The sequence below is a fragment of the Gorilla gorilla genome, chromosome X (assembly GCF_029281585.2).
Source record: "Gorilla gorilla gorilla isolate KB3781 chromosome X, NHGRI_mGorGor1-v2.1_pri, whole genome shotgun sequence".
Lineage (NCBI taxonomy): Eukaryota > Metazoa > Chordata > Mammalia > Primates > Hominidae > Gorilla > Gorilla gorilla.
Window position 1 is genome coordinate 44,657,721 of NC_073247.2, and position 20,312 is coordinate 44,678,032.

At 38.0% G+C, this 20,312-nt stretch overlaps 1 protein-coding gene, 1 long non-coding RNA gene and 1 pseudogene across 2 annotated transcripts in view; 2 read left to right on the forward strand and 1 right to left on the reverse strand.

The window, feature by feature from the left end:
- LOC134757897 (uncharacterized) overlaps nucleotides 1-20,312 on the forward strand; it is a 559,232-nt gene that overhangs the window by 389,737 nt on the left and 149,183 nt on the right. The gene's annotated exons all lie outside the window — the stretch shown is intronic.
- On the reverse strand, nucleotides 1,784-4,345 carry FAM47A (family with sequence similarity 47 member A). The gene has a single exon (XM_019019100.3). It carries the CDS (start codon nucleotides 4,308-4,310, stop codon nucleotides 1,935-1,937), a length of 2,376 nt encoding a protein of 791 aa, XP_018874645.3. The 5' UTR covers nucleotides 4,311-4,345; the 3' UTR covers nucleotides 1,784-1,934.
- On the forward strand, nucleotides 18,686-19,337 carry LOC101134719 (ferritin heavy chain-like; annotated as a pseudogene).

Below are 20,312 nucleotides of genomic sequence, written 5' to 3' on the forward strand. Positions count from 1 at the left end.
AAAAAAAAAAAAAAAGAAACCAGATAACTCTGAGCCATGAGGCATGACGTTGGCCTCTCAGAAGTCTGAATAAATAAGTATGGAGATTTCCCTTATTTTGAAGGCATTAATGACTCATTTCTCTAGGATATTGAAGTGAGTTCTCCAGTGGAAGACAACTGGAAAATGAGTGTCCTTGTCTACAGACATAAGATCTTAATAAAAGTAATCATAAAATTGACCTTGGTGGGGAGACACTGAAACAGGATTACATGGCCTGAGTCAAGTCCTTACAATAGAGAAAAGTATGTACAAAGACACAAGAAAGACACAGAGGTAAGAAAAGGAATATTGACTGGAGTCGGGAATGCAGGAGCATGTGTGTGTGTGCATGTGTGTGTGTTTATATAACTAGATAAGTTTAGATGAGCCTGGAGAATTAACAAGTCATGCTTGTATTTCACAAAAATGCACTGAAGAAGAGACATGGGTTGGAAATTGTTGCAGATACAATAAGACATAGTGGTGACATGAACCATGAACCTAAGTTTATGATGATGAATTTGAAGAGAAATTCTAGGCCTTGCCTTAGAAAACAACATAAAAAACTTCATTCTTCAGGAACACAACGCCCACAGACAAACTTCACTAGAAACAGAATTTGTACATAGACAGATGTATATATCACTCCTTACTTAGATGAAATATATGCATGTGCTTCCATTTACAGATGGACTCTTTCATCACTGAAAGAAAAAGTGCACTTCAGATCTACACTACAAATATATTTAGATACAAATTTACCTCCACCAGTGTTACATGTTATTTTTGTAAGGTAAATAAGTTACTTGATTTATTATTTTAAACTTATGAGTGCATTTTAAATTGCTATGAATGAAATGAAAATTATTTGTACTTGATCAGATATGTAAGGATATTTGGTGTTGCTTGGTAGCTTTTCTCATACAGATCCTATTTTACACATGAGATTTGCCAGGGAATTGAAGCTACCTCCTATTCTGCACCTGTTTATATGATTTGGTAATAGTCTTTTGTAGTGAAGGCTTATGAACATGGTGAAATACATATATTCTATTGAGAGATATGATAAAATGGCATAACTCAAGTTTCACCTATGATTTTGATAAGTAGTTTTCAAACTTGTTTTGGGGGTTTGATGGAATCCCAAATGGGAAGATAACAATTTTACTATTAACAAGTGTTAACATTATTTTGGCTATGGACTCCAATTTTGGTTAAAAAAATAATTGTCATAATTATTTCATTACAATTTTAATACAAGAAGGATATAATTCTCCTTTTACTCAGCACATTTTTTTTTTTTTTTTTTTTGAGACAGGGTCTTGCTCTGTCACCCAGACTGGAGTGCAGTGGCAGGATCACTGCTCATTGCAGTCTCCACCTCCTGGGCTGAAGCTATCCTCCCGCCTCAGCCCCCGGGTAGCTGGGACTACAAGGTACATGCCACCACACCTGGCTAATTTTTGGATTTTTTATAGAGACCAGGTTTCACCATGTTTCCCAGGCTGGTCTTGAACTCCTGGGCTCAAGCAATCCACCCACCTGGGCCTCCCAAAGCGGGGAGGATTACAGGCATGAGCAAATGTGCCCGACCCTATTTCTCTTTTAAAGAATAATTCTAATAATAATAATTTCTGGTTTTATGTATTTTTACAAATAATTGACATGATGATGTAATATTCACAATGCTTCAACAATGTGAAAAAGTATATGTGAATATTAATCACATAATTGATAAAATATATGAAATAATGAAGCCAAAGCAGGTCATTAAGAAATATTTATAAACATTAGGTATTGAATTTACAGATGTTGCCAAAGTTGTACATCCATGGGGCCAGTCATCATAAATTATGATTGATGATTAAAATGAGAGCAAGAAATACCCAATTGAGTAGTAAATTGAAAACTGCCTAATCTTCTTCCGATGCCTCTACGATTTCTTTGTACTTGTAAAATATCATTGCACGTTGAATAGGAGTCTTAACAGAGTCATAAGTCCATCCCTTCCTGGCAAACAGCCTTTCAAGGATTCCAGGCATTTCATAGCCCTTGCTTAGAATGAAATCCTTAAAGGCAATTGGTCCATAAAGATCGTCAAGAACGTCAGGTTCATCAGGCTTTTTAAGTAAGAGCTTGGGGTCAATCAAAGGTTCATCACTTCTTAGCTTTTTCCACAACTTAGGCTTGAGGTACCATGCTCCATACTTCATCTTCACACGCTGTGCGGTATAGGAATTCGATGGCGTGTGGAATTTCCTGCCCCAGTATTTTTCTTGTGAGAAGAATTTGTCCTCATCCTTTTCATCTAGCTCCATGCTGTACTTCAGCTCTGAGGAACACTCCTTTACCTTCTTAAACTTTTGGTCCTCATGGGTTGCTCTGTACTTGGGGGTAAAGTCAAACAGATTCCTGATGGATTCTTCATCAGCTCCCAGGTCTCCAGCCCACTTGAAGAATTCACGGAGTTTTTCCGATGTGTATCTATATTGAAGAGAGTCAGAAATGCACTCTTTTGTGCTTGGTGTATCTTCTTGAAGCAGTTCTTTTATGTAGGATCCTCGAATCTTGGGAGGCTCCGAGAACTGATGGGACTCTGAAGCTTTGGGAGGCTCTGGGCGGAGACTGGACACCCGACGACTCTTGGGAAGCTCCGGGCGGAGACTGGACACTCGACGAGTCTTGGGAGGCTCCGGACCGAGACTGGACCTCCGATGAGTCTTGGGAGGCTCCGAGCGGAGACTGGACGTCCGACGAGTCTTGGGAGGCTCTGAGCGGAGACTGGACGTCCGACGAGTCTTGGGAGGCTGCAAGTGGAGACTGGACCTCCGACGTGTCTTGGGATGTTCCGGGTGGGGATGGGACACCTGAGTCTCGGGAGGCTGCAGGCAGGGTTCCCCACAAGGGGCTTTATCAGGCTCGGTGGGTTCCTTAGTTTTCTTCACCCGGGCCTCACAACGATCCCATACGTCCTTCAGCGTCCTCCCAGAATCCAGCACTTTCAGTATGTATAGTAGGAGATTGGACACCCGACTAGTGTCGGGAGGTTCCAGGCGGAGATGGCACACTCCAGTCTTGGGAGGCACTGGGTGGAGATGAGACACTTCAGTCTTGGGAGGCTCCGGGCTGAGATGGGACACTCCAGTCTTGGAAGGCTCCGAGTAGAGACTGGACCCCCGACGAGTCTTGGGAGGCGCTAGGCGGAGACGGGACACTCCAGTCTCGGAAGGCTCCGAGCGGAGACTGGACCCCCGACGAGTCTTGGAATGCTCTAGGCGGAGATGGGACTCTCCAGTCTCCGGAGGCTCCAGGCGGAGACTGGACACCGGAGTCTTGGGAGGCTCCTGGCGGAGATGGGACAGTGGAGTCTCGAAAGGCCGCGGACAGAATTTCCCACAAGGGTATTTACCAGGCTCTGTGGGTTCGTCGGTTGTCTTCTCCCGGCCCTCACAAGGAGCCCGTGCGTCTTCCAGCTTCCTCTCAGAATCCAGTTTCAGCAGCTGTCTTAGGAGACTGGATCTCCGACGAGTGATGGGAGGCCCCGGGCGAAAATGGGACACTCCAGTCTCTGGAGGCTCCGGGCGGAGATGGGACACTCCAGTCTCAGGAGGCTCCAGGCGGAGACTGGACACCGGAGTCTTGGGAGGCTCCGGGCTTAGATGGGACACTTCAGTCTCGGGAGGCTCTGGGAGGAGATGGGACACCGGAGTCTCGGGAGGCTTCAGGCAGAATTCCCCACAGGGATATTCACCAGGCTCAGTGGGTACCTCTGTTGTCTTCTCCTGGGTCTCACAACGAGCCCAAGCGTCCTCCAGCTCCTTCTCAGGATCCAGGTGTTTCAGCACCTGTAGTAGGAGATTTGGAGGCATATCTTCTCCCAGATTGGGGTACATGGCCAAGGGATGCTTGGCCATTAGCTGGGCTTCCACTTGCTCTACGAACGCCTTCCGTGCTAGCTGGGCTGGAGAGAGCTTGGAAGATAGGGCCGCTTTCTTGAGCAGCTTTTTCTTCCTGCTTTTGGGGTCAGCTTGGGGACCTCTGAGAGATATTTTGGGGAGTAAAAACTCGTCACGGCGACAAACGAGCGTATCTTCGGGAGACGGACAGCCGTAGCGGAAGTCGTCCATGCCCTCCTTCACAAATACCCAGTTCTGGGTGTCCATGGGTGGGAACCTCAGGCGCCTGTGCTTGCACTTCGCGAAGCACTTGGAAGGCCGTTTGTTACAGTACGAGGGCTTGGAGTCCATGCCCGGGGACCTCAGCCAGTCCTGCAGCCTCTGGTCCCCCATGGTGGCCCTCGCTGGGGTGCCACCTCTCCAGTTTCCGCGGTTCCTGATCCCTGCCGCTCTAGTCGCTAGGAGACCGCCAGCCACGCGCAGCCCAGGTTCCTTCCTGGAGGCGGAGCAGCGCTGACGCCACCTGCGCAGCCCAGATTCTAACAGGTGTGTAGTGGAATCTCACTCTGGGTTTCATTTGCGTTTCCTAATGACGACTGATATTGAACATCTCTATATTTGCTTATTTGCCATCCTTATCTCTCCTTGGTTGAAGTTTCTGTGGATTTTTTCCCCATTTTTAAATTGTGTTTCTGGATATCATATTTAGTTTTGAGAATACTTGCTGTGTTCTAGATGTGAATAGGTTATCGGATATATGATTTGCAAATTTTTCACTTCATCCTTGGCTTTTCCCTTTCATTGTCTTAACAGTGTCAAAGAGAAGTTTTTTAATTTGATGAAGTCCAATTTATCAGTTTGTTCTTTTATGGATTGTGCTTCTTTTGATGTATCTATGAAAACTTGGCCTATCCAAAGGTCAAGGTTTTAATTTTTGTAAACAGCACAAGATATAGATCAAAGTTTTTATTTAAAAATGTACCTATTGCTTACATATATCTGATAATTTTAGAACTATTTTTGTAAAGACTAAATTTTCTCCACTGAATTACATTTGGAAACTGGTAGAATATCAGTTGTGTATATTTTTTGAAGGTCAATTTCTGGACACTCTTTTCTCTTCCATTGATTTTTCTCTCACACAAATTTCACATTCTGTTGGTTACTTTAGCTTTATAATAAATCTAGAAATTAGGCTGTATTAGTCCTTTAACAATGTTCTTTTACAAAGTTAGTTTTTCCTAGGTCCTTTGAATTTCTATAGAAATTTTAAAGTCAGTTTGTCAATGTCAAAAAAAAAAAAGTCTTGTTGGGAATTTGATTAGGATTCTGTTGAATCTATAGATCAATTTGAGGATAATTGGCATGTTAACAATAGGAAATCTGACCACTGAGAAATGTACAGCTTTCTATTTGTTTATGTGATTTTTCATTTTCTCAGGAATATTGTGTGTTTTTTAGTGTATGTGCCTTTCACATCTTTTTCTCTCCAGATTTTTCCTAAATATTGTTTTTCATACTATTATATGTAGTATTTTTAGTTGCAATTTCCAATTTTTTGTTGTTAGCATATATAAATATTGATGTTTGTATATCCATTGGTATCATACAACTTTGGAAAATTCACTCATTATGTTCAGAAGCATTTTTGTATATTTCATTGAATTTTCTATATATATGATAGTGTCATCTGTGAATAAAGACAGTTTCCCTTCTTCCTTTCCAATCTGAATATCGTTATACCTCCACCAGTGCAGTTGCAATCCTTCATTTTCCTTTAAATAATATCAGTTAAATTTTTATCTCTCTTATAGTGCTTAAAACAACACTATGAAAAGCATTTTTATAAAAAATTTTAATTATAGACAAATTCAGCCTGCATTATTCCTTAAGCATATCATTTTCTCATCACATGATAATTTTTTCTGTACATTCTTACTCATTTTTAAAAGAAGGTTTCTGACTTCCCTTGTGAGGTGCAGCTGAACAATGTTTTCTACCATTACAAGCAGGTGTACCCTAGTTCCTCCTTGTAAATGAGGTACAATCAATGCCTCTCTTGGTTTTGGCTCCTCCTCTGTAAAATAGACACAATATATATTCCTCTTAGGTTTCTCATTAAATCAAAGAACTAGATTATGTGTAAATCAAAATAATCTATATAACATGACTTTGTATAGTGTCTGGAACAGAATAAGCATCCTCTAAAATATTGTTAATTTATATGGTATTACTACAGTTTGAAAATAAAAATATTCTACATTTGATGTCTATATAAAGGAAAAGCAACATCATACATTTACATATCACAAATATTTTCATTTATTGATTATAAGAATCTATGTTAAAGTCTCAAGGTATTTAGTAGATTTCATAATGTGATGTTGGTAAGACCAAATTTGATATGGATTTATTTTTAACTTTCTTTTTTTTTCCTTTTTTATTTTTATTATACTTTAAGTTCTAGGGTACATGTGCACAACGTGCAGATTTCTTACATATGTATACATGTGCCATGTTGCTGTGCTGCACCCATTAACTCGTCATTTACATTAGGTGTATCTCCTAATGCTATCCCTCCCCCATCCCCCCACTCCACAACAGGCCACTGTGTGTGGTGTTTCCCTTCCTGTGTCCAAGTGTTTGCATTGTTCAGTTCCCATCTATGAGTGAGAACATGCAGTGTTTGGTTTTTTGTCCTTGTGATAGTTTGCTGAGAATGATGGTTTCCAGCTTCATCCATGTCCCTACAAAGGACATTAACTCATCCTTTTTTATGGCTGCATAGTATTCCATGGTGTATATGTGCCACATTTTCTTAATCCAGTCTATCATTGATGGACATTTGGGTTGGTTCCAAGTCTTTGGTATTGTGAATAGTGCCGCAATAAACATACGTGTGCATGTGTCTTTATAGCAGCATGATTTATAATCCTTTGGGTATATACCCAGCAATGAGATGGCTGGGTCAAATGGTATTTCTAGTTCTAGATCCTTGAGGAATCACCACACTGTCTTCCACAATGGTTGAACTAGTTTACAGTCCCACCAACAGTGTAAAAGTGTTCCTATTTCTCCACATCCTCTCCAGCACCTGTTGTTTCCTGACTTTTGAATGATCGCCATTCTAACTGGTGTGAGATGGTATCTCATTGTGGTTTTGATTTGCATTTCTCTGATGGCCAGTGATGATGAGCATTTTTTCATGTATCTTTTGGCTGCATAAATGTCTTCTTTTGAGAAGTGTCTGTTCCTATCCTTTGCCCACTTTTTGATGGGGTTGTTTGTTGTTTTCTTATAAATTTGTTTGAGTTCTTTGTAGATTCTGGATATTAGCCCTTTGTCAGATGAGTAGATTGCAAACATTTTCTCCCATTCTGTTGGTTGCCTATTCACTCTGATGGTAGTTTCTTTTGCCGTGCAGAAGCTCTTTAGTTTAATAGAAAAATTCCATGGACTGTATGTTACATTCAAGAGCCAATGCTTCAACAATTCTCTATAACAATACTCTAACTAGCAAGCTCATGTGAGTACTCACTTATCTAAAATGCATGAGAGTTTGAAAAAGTCTTCTATATTCCAAATAATCCCAGAAAAAAACACGTATTTAATCTCCTAAAGTTCAATTGCGCCTATATAAAATTTTTCATGTGACTGTTCATTAAAACAGTTTTTGTTCCTTAAAGCCACTTCATTTTTTTCACTTTTCACAGTAGAATATTATACAAGGGACTCACATCTAGAATACATAAGTAATTCTTAAAACTTAATAAGAAAACAAAGAACAGAAAACAAAAAATGTATAATACACAGTAGTTTAACATATAGAGGTATATAGCTAAAGAAATAATTATAGATGTGTGTACATATTGGTTAGTATACATGCTTATGTTTTATAGCTCTGTCTCTGCTGAGAAACTAGAAAAAAATGACACCCAAGTAACAAGTACATCCAGTGCCCAAATCTTGGTTTCTAAATACCATTCTCTAAAATAACAAAAGCAAAACAAAACAGAGATATCCTTGGAGAAATGAGTAATTCTAGGCCTGGGGCAGTGAAAACACAAGATTAGCCTGGAGTATTATCTAATGCCAGAAAATATGGAAGTTCTCAGAAAACAAAAGAATAGAAGCAGATCAGGAGCCAAACTGAAAGGGCACTCAATGGCCAAAGTTAAAACAATTTAGGCAACAAAATGAATTAAAATTAAAAAATTATAACACAATATAAAATAAAATATCCATGAGTCCATACTGATATAAATAATTGTACAAATAAATAAATGAGGAAAAAGGTACAAATATTTTTACAAAGAATTTCAGAAAATGTACAGGGATACTCCTCCCTTCAGGAGGTGGAAGTTAATTGTCCTCCCCAGGGTGTGAGCTGGATTCTAAACAGTAAAATATGGAATGGGAAAAAGTAGTGACCTTTTAGTGGAGAAGCCTGGAAGTTCTCTCCTTAAGCAAGTGATCAATGTTAATATCAGCAGTGAGAGGTCGCATTGGTATCATGCACTTCTCTGATAGGATGTGATGAGAAAGACACTTCACTTCTGTAGTATTCTCCCCTAAATTCCGGAATCCTAGTCTAATGAGGAGAAAACATCTAACAAACTCAAGTCCAGGGACATTTTACAAAGTTCTCAAGTACTCCTCAAAACCATAAAGGTCATGGGAAACAAGTAAAGACTGACAACCGGTCATAGACTTTAGATTAAAGAGACATGAAAACTAAATTCAATGTGGTAGGCTGGGTTGGATCCTGGCACTGAAAAAGGACATGGGCGTAAAAAATCTCCAAATCTGAATTAAGTCTGAAGTTTAGTTAATAGTAATATTTCAATGTTAATTTTTTAGTTTAAATGCATGTACAATGTAAGATATTAATTTTAGGGGAAGCTGAGTGAAATGTGCATGAAAATGCTTTGTACAGCCTTTGCAAATGTTTCATAAATCTGAAATTATTCTAAAATAAAAGGTTTCCATTTTAAACAATAGATTGCATCATGATGAATTATCAACAAATCACTATTAATCATACAAGAGAGAAAGCTGTAGCTTCTTTAAAATGCATACTTGTTGTCCCCCCCCCCCCATATACAGTAAATCATATTTTTTTTCTAAGTGGAGCCAGTAATCTACATTTCACATGGTCTTTAAATTATACACACCAATATGTAAGAATTACTTTTCTAAAGCCCTGTGCCTCTTATAGGCCCCAAAGACTTTCAAAGAGATTAAAAACCACAGTAGTATGGTATTATCCAAAGTAACCAAATTTGGGGAAAATTAAATTTCTGCATATACTAGATGGAGCCTGAGAACGGAATAATTCCCTTAGGTAACATCACATACCTGGTGGGCCCACAGGTTAATGAAGTCATGATAGAAGAGTAAAGAAGATACAAAGTTTGGTGACTGACAGTGAAAAAAAAAAAAAACTAGGAGTGAAAGCAACTTACTCGTGCAAACTGCCCTTCTTGAGTTGAAGAAAACTGGCATCACTGTAGAGTGCAGAGAAATTACAACTGGCCTGTTCAGTCAAGAAGCACCAACTGCCTTAGTATGAAGTGTTACTCCAGAAATGAATAGTGTAGCTGACAAGCAAAACCAACACCAACAAGCTAATAAAGAAATGTTCAAGCAAGTCAAAATGCTCTGAGTGGAGCAGCATGTAATGAATAAGCAAACAAGGGAATGAGAACAAACAATGAAAATCAATGCGATGAAGTGCATTGGTTTAATGGAGCCTAAGTATTCCCAGTTCTGACATCTTTGTGTGCCTCTGACTGCTCTTAGTTACCTACAACCTTTACTGCATACTTAACTCAGGACACCATTTTCATGCTCCAGCAGACTCCAGTTATCTGCAACCTTGCTGTCTCTTCCACCCACACGCAGCACCTGCCAGCCTTTCTCAGATACCCAATCTTGTTCACTCTGATCCAACCGTCTTTGGAATTCTTTTGCTTTTATTAGCTCTTGCTAAGTTTGCTTTCTGTGATGGTTGATTTTCTGTGTCAACATGGCTAGGCTATGGTGCCCAAATATTTGGTCAAACAGTCTAGATGTTGCTGTGAAGGTATTTTTTGGATGTGATTTAACATTTTATATAGTAGATTTTGAGTAAATCAGATTTACCCTCCATAGGATGGGTGAGCATCATCCAATCAGTTGAAGGCCTTCAGGAAAAAGACAAAATTCTCCCAAGAAGATGGAATTCTCCCTGCAGACTGAAACACAGGAATCTGTTTGAGTTTCCAGCCATCGGAATCAGGACTGCAACATCAACTTTTGCCTGAATTTCTAACCCACAACCAGCTCTACAGACTTCGGATTTGCCAACCCCCACAGTCGCGTGAATGAATTCCTTTAAATTTCCCTCTCTCTCTCTCTCTCTCTCTATATATATATATATATATATAAAACATATAAATTATATATATTATATATATTTATATATAGGATAATAGGAAATAGTTGAATATATAGAATATAGAAATAATAGGATATATTTCCTATTATATAATGTACATAATAGGATATATAATATATAATATATAATAGGATATATATTATATAATAGGAAATAATAGGATATATATTATATATTTATATATAATATATAGGATGTATATAATATACATATCCTATTATTTCTATATTCTATGTATTCAACTATTTCCTATTATCCTATATATCACCCTCCTCTCGCTCGCTCTCTCTCTCTACATATATGTAAAATAATAGGAGATATGTATAACTCCTATTATTTTCTTATCTTTCTGGAGAAATCTGATTAATAAACTATTCATTTTGATCATTTTTCTACCAGTAACAATGTACTTGTCTTATAATGAGATACACCGCAGCAATTTTACCGCTGCTACACCCACTGATAGTTTTTCTCAGCAAGGTATAAAATATAGTTAAGACCTAAGAAATAATAGACTTAAAGATTTCCATTTTGTTCTTTGAATAAAAATGCATAGAAGAATTATTCCATACCTTGGCTGAATTATCAGAATCACTTGTGGCACATCTTAAAAGTATATATGCCAAGGCTCTGCCCTGAGCTTGCTGAATCAAAATTCCTCCCATTGATAATGATTTACAGCCAAGGGCTGAAATCCCTGGATACATAATAATTTGATCACAGTATCTCAGACAGGATATAGTCCAGCACTACTGATATTAATAAAGAACTTGAGGCGAAAAGAGAACAAATGAATTACACAAGTTCTCAAAAAGTAAAAATGAACAATGTCAGGCTAGTATTTTTATATTTCTAGAAGATTCACTCTATTTCCTTGTTTAGATAAATTATAGAAAAATATGACAGTATTCCTGTCTCCTTGCATGCATATGTATCACCTGGTCCATTCAATTCACAAATATAAATAGAATGTAATATTTAGAAAATAATCGAGCAGACGCAGCTCTATTTTATAAGGTGGTTCAGCTACAAATGAAATTATCTAGTATATAATTAGAGGACAACAAATGGCTAAAATCTTTGCAATTTTGTGTATGGTTAAAGTAATAAAACTTTGAGGACAGGTAAATGTTACTGTGTCATATCCTCTGATTTAATCAAAAAACACTGGTCTCACTTTCCTATTGATGGAATTTTGGTAGATGCATTCAACAAGCTGTCATAAATCTTAGCTTATTTTCTAGTAGCTAGCAAAAAAAAAAATCCAGAATCGCTTCATATCATGGGTATGAATAATGTAGAATAATCAATAATCTTGGTTGTCCACGAGTGCTGTTTTAATCTTATTCTTCGGCTTCGAATGCAACATTTGCGTCTTTTACAGAATTCAAAATTTACAGAGTACTGTACACATACACACATGACCAGCTAAAAGCCATGTTCTCAATAGTGTCCACTTTACCTGGCTAATGTCCAACGTGTGACGAGCAGGCAAAAATATGTAATATTAGTATTATTTACAGACAGATTGTTACAATTTTAACCGCAATTTTGAAATACGGGCTGTTAATTCTATGTTAAAACCACAGCTCTTAAAAATAACATGCATATATACACATATATTTATACCACAATTCACATAAAGGTCCAAAGTTTAGCTGGTTTTAACGTTAGTGATCAAAGCCTAATATGTATAGGCAAAGGTATGTACACAATACACGTGTGAACGCACCACAGTTTTCTAAGATATTATTGAACCTGTAACAAAGTGTTGAGTTGTGATTTTATAAAAATAGTTCTATTATATTATTACCTTTGTGCTCATTTGACGCAACAGTACTCCTTCAAAGAGTCTGAAGGGTATTCTACATCAACCAGCTATGTAACAGCTTTATAATGCCAAGTATCCTGTACAGAGGTTTACTCCAATGAACTGGCTTAATTTAGAATGTAATCTAACCAATTATATTTAATAGCATGGCTAGGAAAATCAGCCCCATAGTCTAAAAACCAGTGTCTCTGGGAAAAAAGGAAGTGGACTTTTCTTTTATGTTCTACCTCTTAGAAGGTATAGGAATCACAATATTGTATGCAAAACCAGAGATATTCTCTACCTCTGATCCTTTCCATTGCTCCTTTTACATTTATAACAAATGAATAAGCTGAATGTGATTTTTCATTTTGTAGCTGCAATCTCTGTAGACAAACTGATCAACTGAAATACTTACACTGATTTGATCAACATATTTATCAATGAATAAGGATTTAGGAAGTTATTTTCATGATTTGGACAGTTGTGCACCTGGATTCATTTAGAAACTATTGTCTTTTTCTAAATGTTAGAGATGTTTAATGTAGGGAAGAAAAACTTAAGGAGGGAGACCCACATGGAGGAAATTGCATTTTTCTCTATAGCATAATTCAGGGATACATTGGATTAGAGGCCAGAGTGATGATTTGGAAGGAACTAAAAGCACTGATATTCGATAGAGACCTGGTGAACTAAGGAAGCAATTCTAAATAGATTATTTTGGATGTGGAACAGATATTTCCAGTCATCATTGCAGTTTTTAGTCCTTGACAGTGATTTAAGGTCTGAGGAATGCTAAGCAATGTTACAACACCTGCATGTACATATTGCCGTGCACAATCATATGCCCTGCTACCAGTAGCTGCTCTCAGCACAGCTTTCCTCTTTCACCCCAAGCCAAGGAATTTGCCATACATGCAGGCAGTCAAAGTGAAGAGGGTTGCCTTTTAAGAATTATTTTTCATAGTTCCCTTCTCAATTTTCAGTTTCAACAGCCTCTTCCCATTCAAATTGTCTGCGTTTGCCTCACCTTCCTTCTCAAACCACCAGTTCCTTTACAATGCATCTTCAACTTAGGTTATATAAAGAAATGCTAGGCTTTGTCTTTGCACACAAATTCCTCTTTGAGTATACCTATGCTGTATAAATTCATATTACTGCTTGTGTATACATATGCTGTATAAATTCATATTACTGCTTGTGTATACATATGCTGTATAAATTTGTATTACTGCCATTCGTTTCAAGAATCACCTCTTTCCTGGCAGGAGAAAATCAATAGATAAGATTACTAATGAGACTGGAGTCCTACTGCCTCCAGCACTTAGCAGATTATTAATAACCCTTTCCTCATGGATTGTTTGTCATGTAAGAAAGCATAACTGAATAGCACCGTACACATAAGCAAAAGTGAAATGTTAATAATATTTCTACCTGAAGTGTATCATATTAATTCATATTAAAATAAATGAGATTTACAATCATATTGGCAGGAATCTACTAAAAGTAATATACTTTCTAGAAATTTGAAACTCCCTAAATAGATGTAACTGTCCTTAAATATTAAAAGACGTACTGGGAAAATGGCAAAAGACTTCAAGAAACCAAGTCAAAATCATATTGTTTATTTTTCATGTATGAACAAGAATTGAAGAATGAAAAGCTCAGAAGGAAGGTAATAAATGTAAATAATACATAGGAAACATTTTACAAAACTTTTACTTTTGTAAATTTTGCGTTTCACAGAGTTTTAACATTAGTTGGTTAAAGTCCTTATCATATTTTTATGAAAGGTGAAGTCAACAAATAAACCATTGAGAATGTGGAAGAAAAGTTCAGAAAATTAAAAACTCAGAGGCCATTACTCATGTCAACTTATAAAAATAATGATCACATTAAACATAACTTACTCTCTTAACATACTGGGTTAATATCGTAGTAGCTTATGGAATCATAGGGAAAGGTTTTGCAAGGATTATGCTTTTCTCCTAGCATGTTAGGAAAAATTTACACTGGATTTTGGTGAAGCAAAATATGTATACTTTCAACCAAGATATTCCGGGTCTTTAGGCTAAGTAACATAATTACATCAAATCTATTTTTCCATAAAATTTACCACTATATGTAGGAGAAGGTATAAGAACTTCTGTAGCAATTTCTGTGTTTGTGACAATAGAAGTAAAAATAGCAAAGAAAATATTATTGAATATATTTTAATAATTTAAAGTAAATATATTAGCACATATTTTATAGATTATCAGTTTATTAGCAACTAATATATTTATTCATCCTATATATAGGATCAGTTATATATATATATATATATAGAGAGAGAGAGAGAGAGAGAGAGAGACAATGGACATATATATTTTCTTTTTTTAAAATTTTATTTATTTACTTTAAGTTCTGGAATACATGTGCTGAACGTGCAGGTTTGTTACATATGTATACATGTGCCACAGTGGTTTGCTGCACCTATCAACCCATCATCTAGGTTTTAAGCTACGCATGCATTAGGTATTTGTCCTAATGCTCTCCCTCACCTTTCCCCCTACCCTCTGACAGGCCCTGTTGTGTGATGTTCCCCTCCCTGTGTCCATGTGTTCTCAATGTTCAACTCCCACTTATGAGCGAGAACATGCAGTGTTTGGTTTTCTGTTCCTGTGTTAGTTTGCTGGGGATAATGGTTTCCATCTTCATCCATACCCCTGCAAAGGGCATGAATTCATTCTTTTTTATGGCTGCATAGTGTTCCATGATGTATATGTGCCACATTTTCTTTATCCAGTCTATCATTGATGGGTATTTGGGTTGGTTCCAAGTATTTGCTATCATAACTAGTGCTGCAATAAACATACATGTGCATGTGTCTTTATAGTAGAATTATTTACATTCCTTTGGGTATATACCCAGTAATGGGATTGCTGTGTCAAATGGTATTTCTGGTTCTAGATCCTTGAGGAATCACCACACTGTCTTCCACAATGTTTGAACTAGTTTACACTCCCACCAGCAGTGTAAAAGCATTCTTATTTCTCCACATCCTCGCCATCATCTGTTGTTTCCAGACTTTTTAATGATCGCCATTCTAACTGGCGTGAGATGGTATCTCATTGTGGTTTTGATTTGCATTTCTCTAATGACCAGTGATAATGAGCTTGTTTTCATGTTTGGTGGCCGCATAAATGTCTTCTTTTGAGAAGTGTCTGGTCATATCCTTCGCCCACTTTTCAATGGGGTTGTTTTTATCTTGTAAATTTGTTTAAGTTCCTTATAAATTCTGGATATTAGCCCTTTGTCAGATGGATTGATTGCAAAAATGTTCTCCCATTCTGTAGGTTGCCTGTTCACTCTGAAGATAATTTCTTTTGCTGTGCAGAAGCTCTCTAGTTATTTAGATCCCATTTGTCAATTTTGGGTTTTGTAGCAATTGCTTTTGGTGTTTTAGTCATGAAGTCTTTGCCCATGCCTATGTCCTGAATGGTATTGCCTAGCTTTTATTCTAGGGTTTTTATGGTTTTAGATTTTATGTTTAAGTCTTTAATCCATCTTGAGTTAATTTTTGTGTAAAGTGTAAGGAAGGGGTCCAGTTTCTGTTTTTTGCGTATGGGTAGCCAGGTTTCCCAGCACCATTTATTAAATAGGGAATCCTTTCCCTATTGCTTTTGTCAGATGTGTATATATAGATATATATATATTCTATTGGCAAAGAAAATGAACCAAAACAGGCTCCTGGGCCCATGAGATTAAAGCCAATGTCTGTTGCAATCATTTGGCATTTAGCACAAAGACTAACATACATTAAGTCCTCAAAAAATAATTATTGAATACCGGATGTGTTCATGCCATTAAAATTCAGTATGCTGTATCTGTATTTGATAATACCATAGATCTTTTCTTGTGTTACATCTAAATGAAAAATTACTCTAAGCATTTTCAGGATTATCTCGATCTCTTTACAGTTCAATACAGCCACAAAAATTCAGTGTTCTTATTTGGATGTGTGTTTTCAATCCTGTTAAGTGAGATTGCTGACGGATGGCATTTCTTAGTGTAAAAATGAAGTTGTCTCATGTTCACCCATATAGTCATGTTGGCTTATTTTACCAGCTGCAAAGTGATGATTAGGAAAGGAAAAATATATTAACGGAAGGAAACTGCAGCACCTTCAGTTATTGAAGTTCTCGAGACTCTTTATTGTAATTTATGAAAAAAATCAAACTTCATCAGAATAAAGTATCACTTTACGTTTCACAACTTCATAAAAAAGAACTTGACTGGACAATATTTAAAGGATGGCTTACATTTCCTGAAAGAAAAATTACATTATGAATCATTATGTAAAATAAGGTGTGTCAAACATTTCAGTAAAAAAGAGTGCTCAAGAATGAAGATACTCCAAGTATATCAGGGTATATAGGCATGGCACATTCAAAAGAAAACTTGCACCACAGAAACTAGATCTATTCTCAGCGAGAAGTGATTGTGTTTAAGACAAAAAACACAATGTGAAATACAATAGAAATTTCTTAGTGTTTACTTTTACAGTTTTATTTCTAATACTTATAAATTGTTTATTTTACAGGTATAAAAACATACCTTTAAGCATACACATTTTTATACTAGTTTTATCTCAGTGAATATTAAAATTATAAGAATTTCTCAACATTGAGTGTCACTGATTCTTTTTTCTTCCAAAGGAAACGCTGTTTAAATAAATAATCAACGTCCACTCCCACTCATTGTTTAAATTTGGAGAAATAATAAGACTAAAACTTTTAACAGGCTGATCAATCCTTTAAATAATATTTTTGAACCCTTACTATGTGGAATTGATCACTGAGCAAATTACACACAGTCTTTGTCCTAGAGGAGTTCATGGTCCTGCAAAACTTTCCAAACTACGTAGGGAGGAATACAACTAAGAGTGTCACTGTCTGCTATTTACAAGTTGTGAGCTCAAAAGATGTGGAAACAATCTAAATGTCCATCAACAGAGGCACGGAAAAAGAAAACGTGGGATATACATACAATAAATTACCATTCAGCCTTTAAAAAGAAAAAATTCCACATATAGATGAACCTGGAAGACATTATGCCAAATGATTGCAACGGATTGCTAAGCGACATAAACCACTAATGAAAAAGATAAACACTGCATGATTCCACTTATATGGGGTATCAAAAATAGTCAAATTCATAGAATCAAGGAATAGAATGATGGTTGCCAAGGGCTGGGGGAGAAGGCAACGGGAGTTACTAATCCATGGTTACAAGGTTTCCATTGATCAAGATGAATGAACTTTACCAGTGTGGTGGTACCCAGCTACTCGGGAGGCTGAGGCACGAGAATCACTTGAACCTGCGGAGGTGGAGGGTGCAGTGAGCCAAGATGGGGCCACTGCACTCCAGCCTGGGCAACAGAGTGAGACTCTGTCTCAAAAACAAAAAACGAAGAAAACGAAACAAACAAACAAAAAACCAAAGGGAGGGAAACAAAGAAAAAAGAAAAAAATAAACTCTTCAGATCTGCAGCACATCATTGCAACTATCATACTCTACTGTCTATCATAGTCTACTGTGCACTAAAAAATATGTTAGAGTAGGTCTCATGTTAAGTGTTCATACCAGTAAAATTTTAAAAAGTGTGTTTTAGTATGTTACAAATGCTCTAATTCACAATTTATTTATCTGTAAGATATGGGTGATAATAATAAAAATTAATTCAGAATGTTTCTGTGATAATGAAATAATTAATATAGAGTGAACAGCCCAGAGACAGGTAATACTGGTTTTGGATTGATGCACCACTTTCACTACTCTCATTAAAAAGTGATTTTGTTTATTCATATGCATATATACACAGATGTGTCAATATATGCACACACATACACACACACACACACACACACAGAGAAAGAGAAAGAGATAAGCCACCAACTACTTATGGTCCACTTCCTTATGAGTACATCATGGCGTCTACTGCGTGTATTACTATAGACGCATTCAAAAGAAAACTTGCACCGCAAGAAGGGATGATGCAGAACGTTGAATATTGCTCAGCTACAAAAAAAATGAAAGTACGAGGAATATTTAGAACAAGTTTTTATATTAGTATCTATAAAAATATCTGGTAACTAGTAGGTACTCAGTAGAAATGTATTGAATGCGTAGATGAGAGCTAATCACTGACACTGAGCCAGAACGTGTTTTGTCTTATCAATTGTGTAACTGTTTTTTAAATGATGAAGATAAGTGAAAGTCCAAACAAAGAGTTTTCACAGATTATAATACTAGAAATTGTATATGTTCACTCTGGACTTATCATGAATAATACTGTGAGTTAATTTTATGTTTCAACTTCACTGGGTCTCAGAGTGCCCAAATACTTGGTCAAACACTATTCTGGCTGTGCCTTTGAGGATGAATCAGGATGAGATTAGCATTTAAATCAGACTGAGTAAAGATGATAGCCCTCCCTAATGTGGGTGGGCTTCATTAAATCAACTGAAGTCCTACATGGAACATATCTCGGCCCCTGCGCAGCGAGACCCACCCCCCAGAAGCGGTTCCACTGCCCACTTCCGGTCCTGTCACAGACTCAGCGACTGCCAGCGGCCGCTGACCGCCCCGCTATGGCAAGTGCGCCAAAACTACCACCCCGACTGCGACGCCGCCGTCAACAGCCACGTCAACCTGGAGCTCCACGCCTCCTGTGTGTACCTGTCCATGGCCTTCTACTTAGACCGGGACGACGTGACCCTGGAGCGTTTCAGCCGCTGCTTCCTGAGCCAGTCGCAAGAGAAGAGGGAGCACTCCCAGAAGCTGATAATGCTGCAGAACCTGCGCGGTGGCCGCATCTGCCTTCCTGACATCTGGAAACCAGAGAGTGAATACTGGGAGAGTGGGCTCGAGGCCATGGAGTGTGCCTTCCACCTGGAGGAGAGTGTCAACTACAGCCTCCTGGAGCTGCACTACCTGGCCATGGAGAAGGGTGACCCCCAGCTGTGCGACTTCCTGGAGAGCCACTTCCTGAACCAGCAGGTCAAGGCCATCAAAGAGCTGAGTGGCTACCTGAGCAACCTGCGCAAGATGTGGGCCACGGGAAACCGGCCTGGCAGGGTACCTGTGTGACAAGCTCACCCTGGGCCACAGTGGGGAGGAGCCGTGAGCCCAGATGGGCCCCACAGCCACGGGGTGCCTTCACCGGGTTAGGCCGCCAGACGGGGTGGGCATGTTGCCCTTCCAGAACGTTCTCTTCAGTTTTTTCCTTTCAGTTTTACCATTGTTGGCAATAAAGTTATCTGGTTTTCAAAGCAATAAAGGTGTCCAGTTGATGCGTGCCTGCAAAACTCTCACTATTTAGGAATAAAGGCACATCCTCATACAAGTTTAAAGTTGATATCCAGCAGTCTCTCCACCCAGCCCTGCCCCATCTGCATGCAGCTCAGGATCTCCAAGGATGGAGGAGGAAGGTATTCCACGGGTCCCTGGAAAGCACATTAGTCTTCCCTTTATAAACTACGTGGATATATGGAGTGGGATGGGGTGGGATGGGCAGTCTTGGGCCCTGGTGTCTGGGGGTGCTTGGGCATCGTAAAGTGTGAAACACGGTCTGGAATTCATCCCCGCCTCTGGGGAAGAAGTGAAGGGAATGAGATTGGGCAGGGATTAAAATAAACAAAGAGGTCTTCATCTTGACATGAAAACTTTTGTTTCTTAAATATGAAAATGTTAACATTTGTTGATTCTAGGTAGCAAGCTGGGGATCCTGGAAGATGGCATGACAGAGTACTCTCTGACAAACTCACCCTGAGTGACAGTGACTTAATGGGAATGGGCTGGTTTCTCCATAGACTTCGTAGTAAATCCCTATAGTCACCATTGCTGGGCATCTGTACTCTTTCTTCCAATAAAGTCATTACATATACATATATATTATAGTAAGTCCTCAGTTAATGTTGTTGATAGGTTTTTGGAAACTGCAACTTTACACAGAAGAACTCGTAAGGAAACCCATTTTACCCTAGGCTAATTGATATAAACAAGAATTAAGTTTTGTGGCATATTTCCCATCACAAAACATCACCAAACTTGTAAAGAAAGACCAAATTACTTCCAGTATTAAACATGGAAATAAATTTGA

Bases quoted from the DNA above. Each gene is read 5' to 3' on its own strand.
- FAM47A (XM_019019100.3), bottom strand. From the start codon at position 4,310: ATGGGGGACCAGAGGCTGCAGGACTGGCTGAGGTCCCCGGGCATGGAC.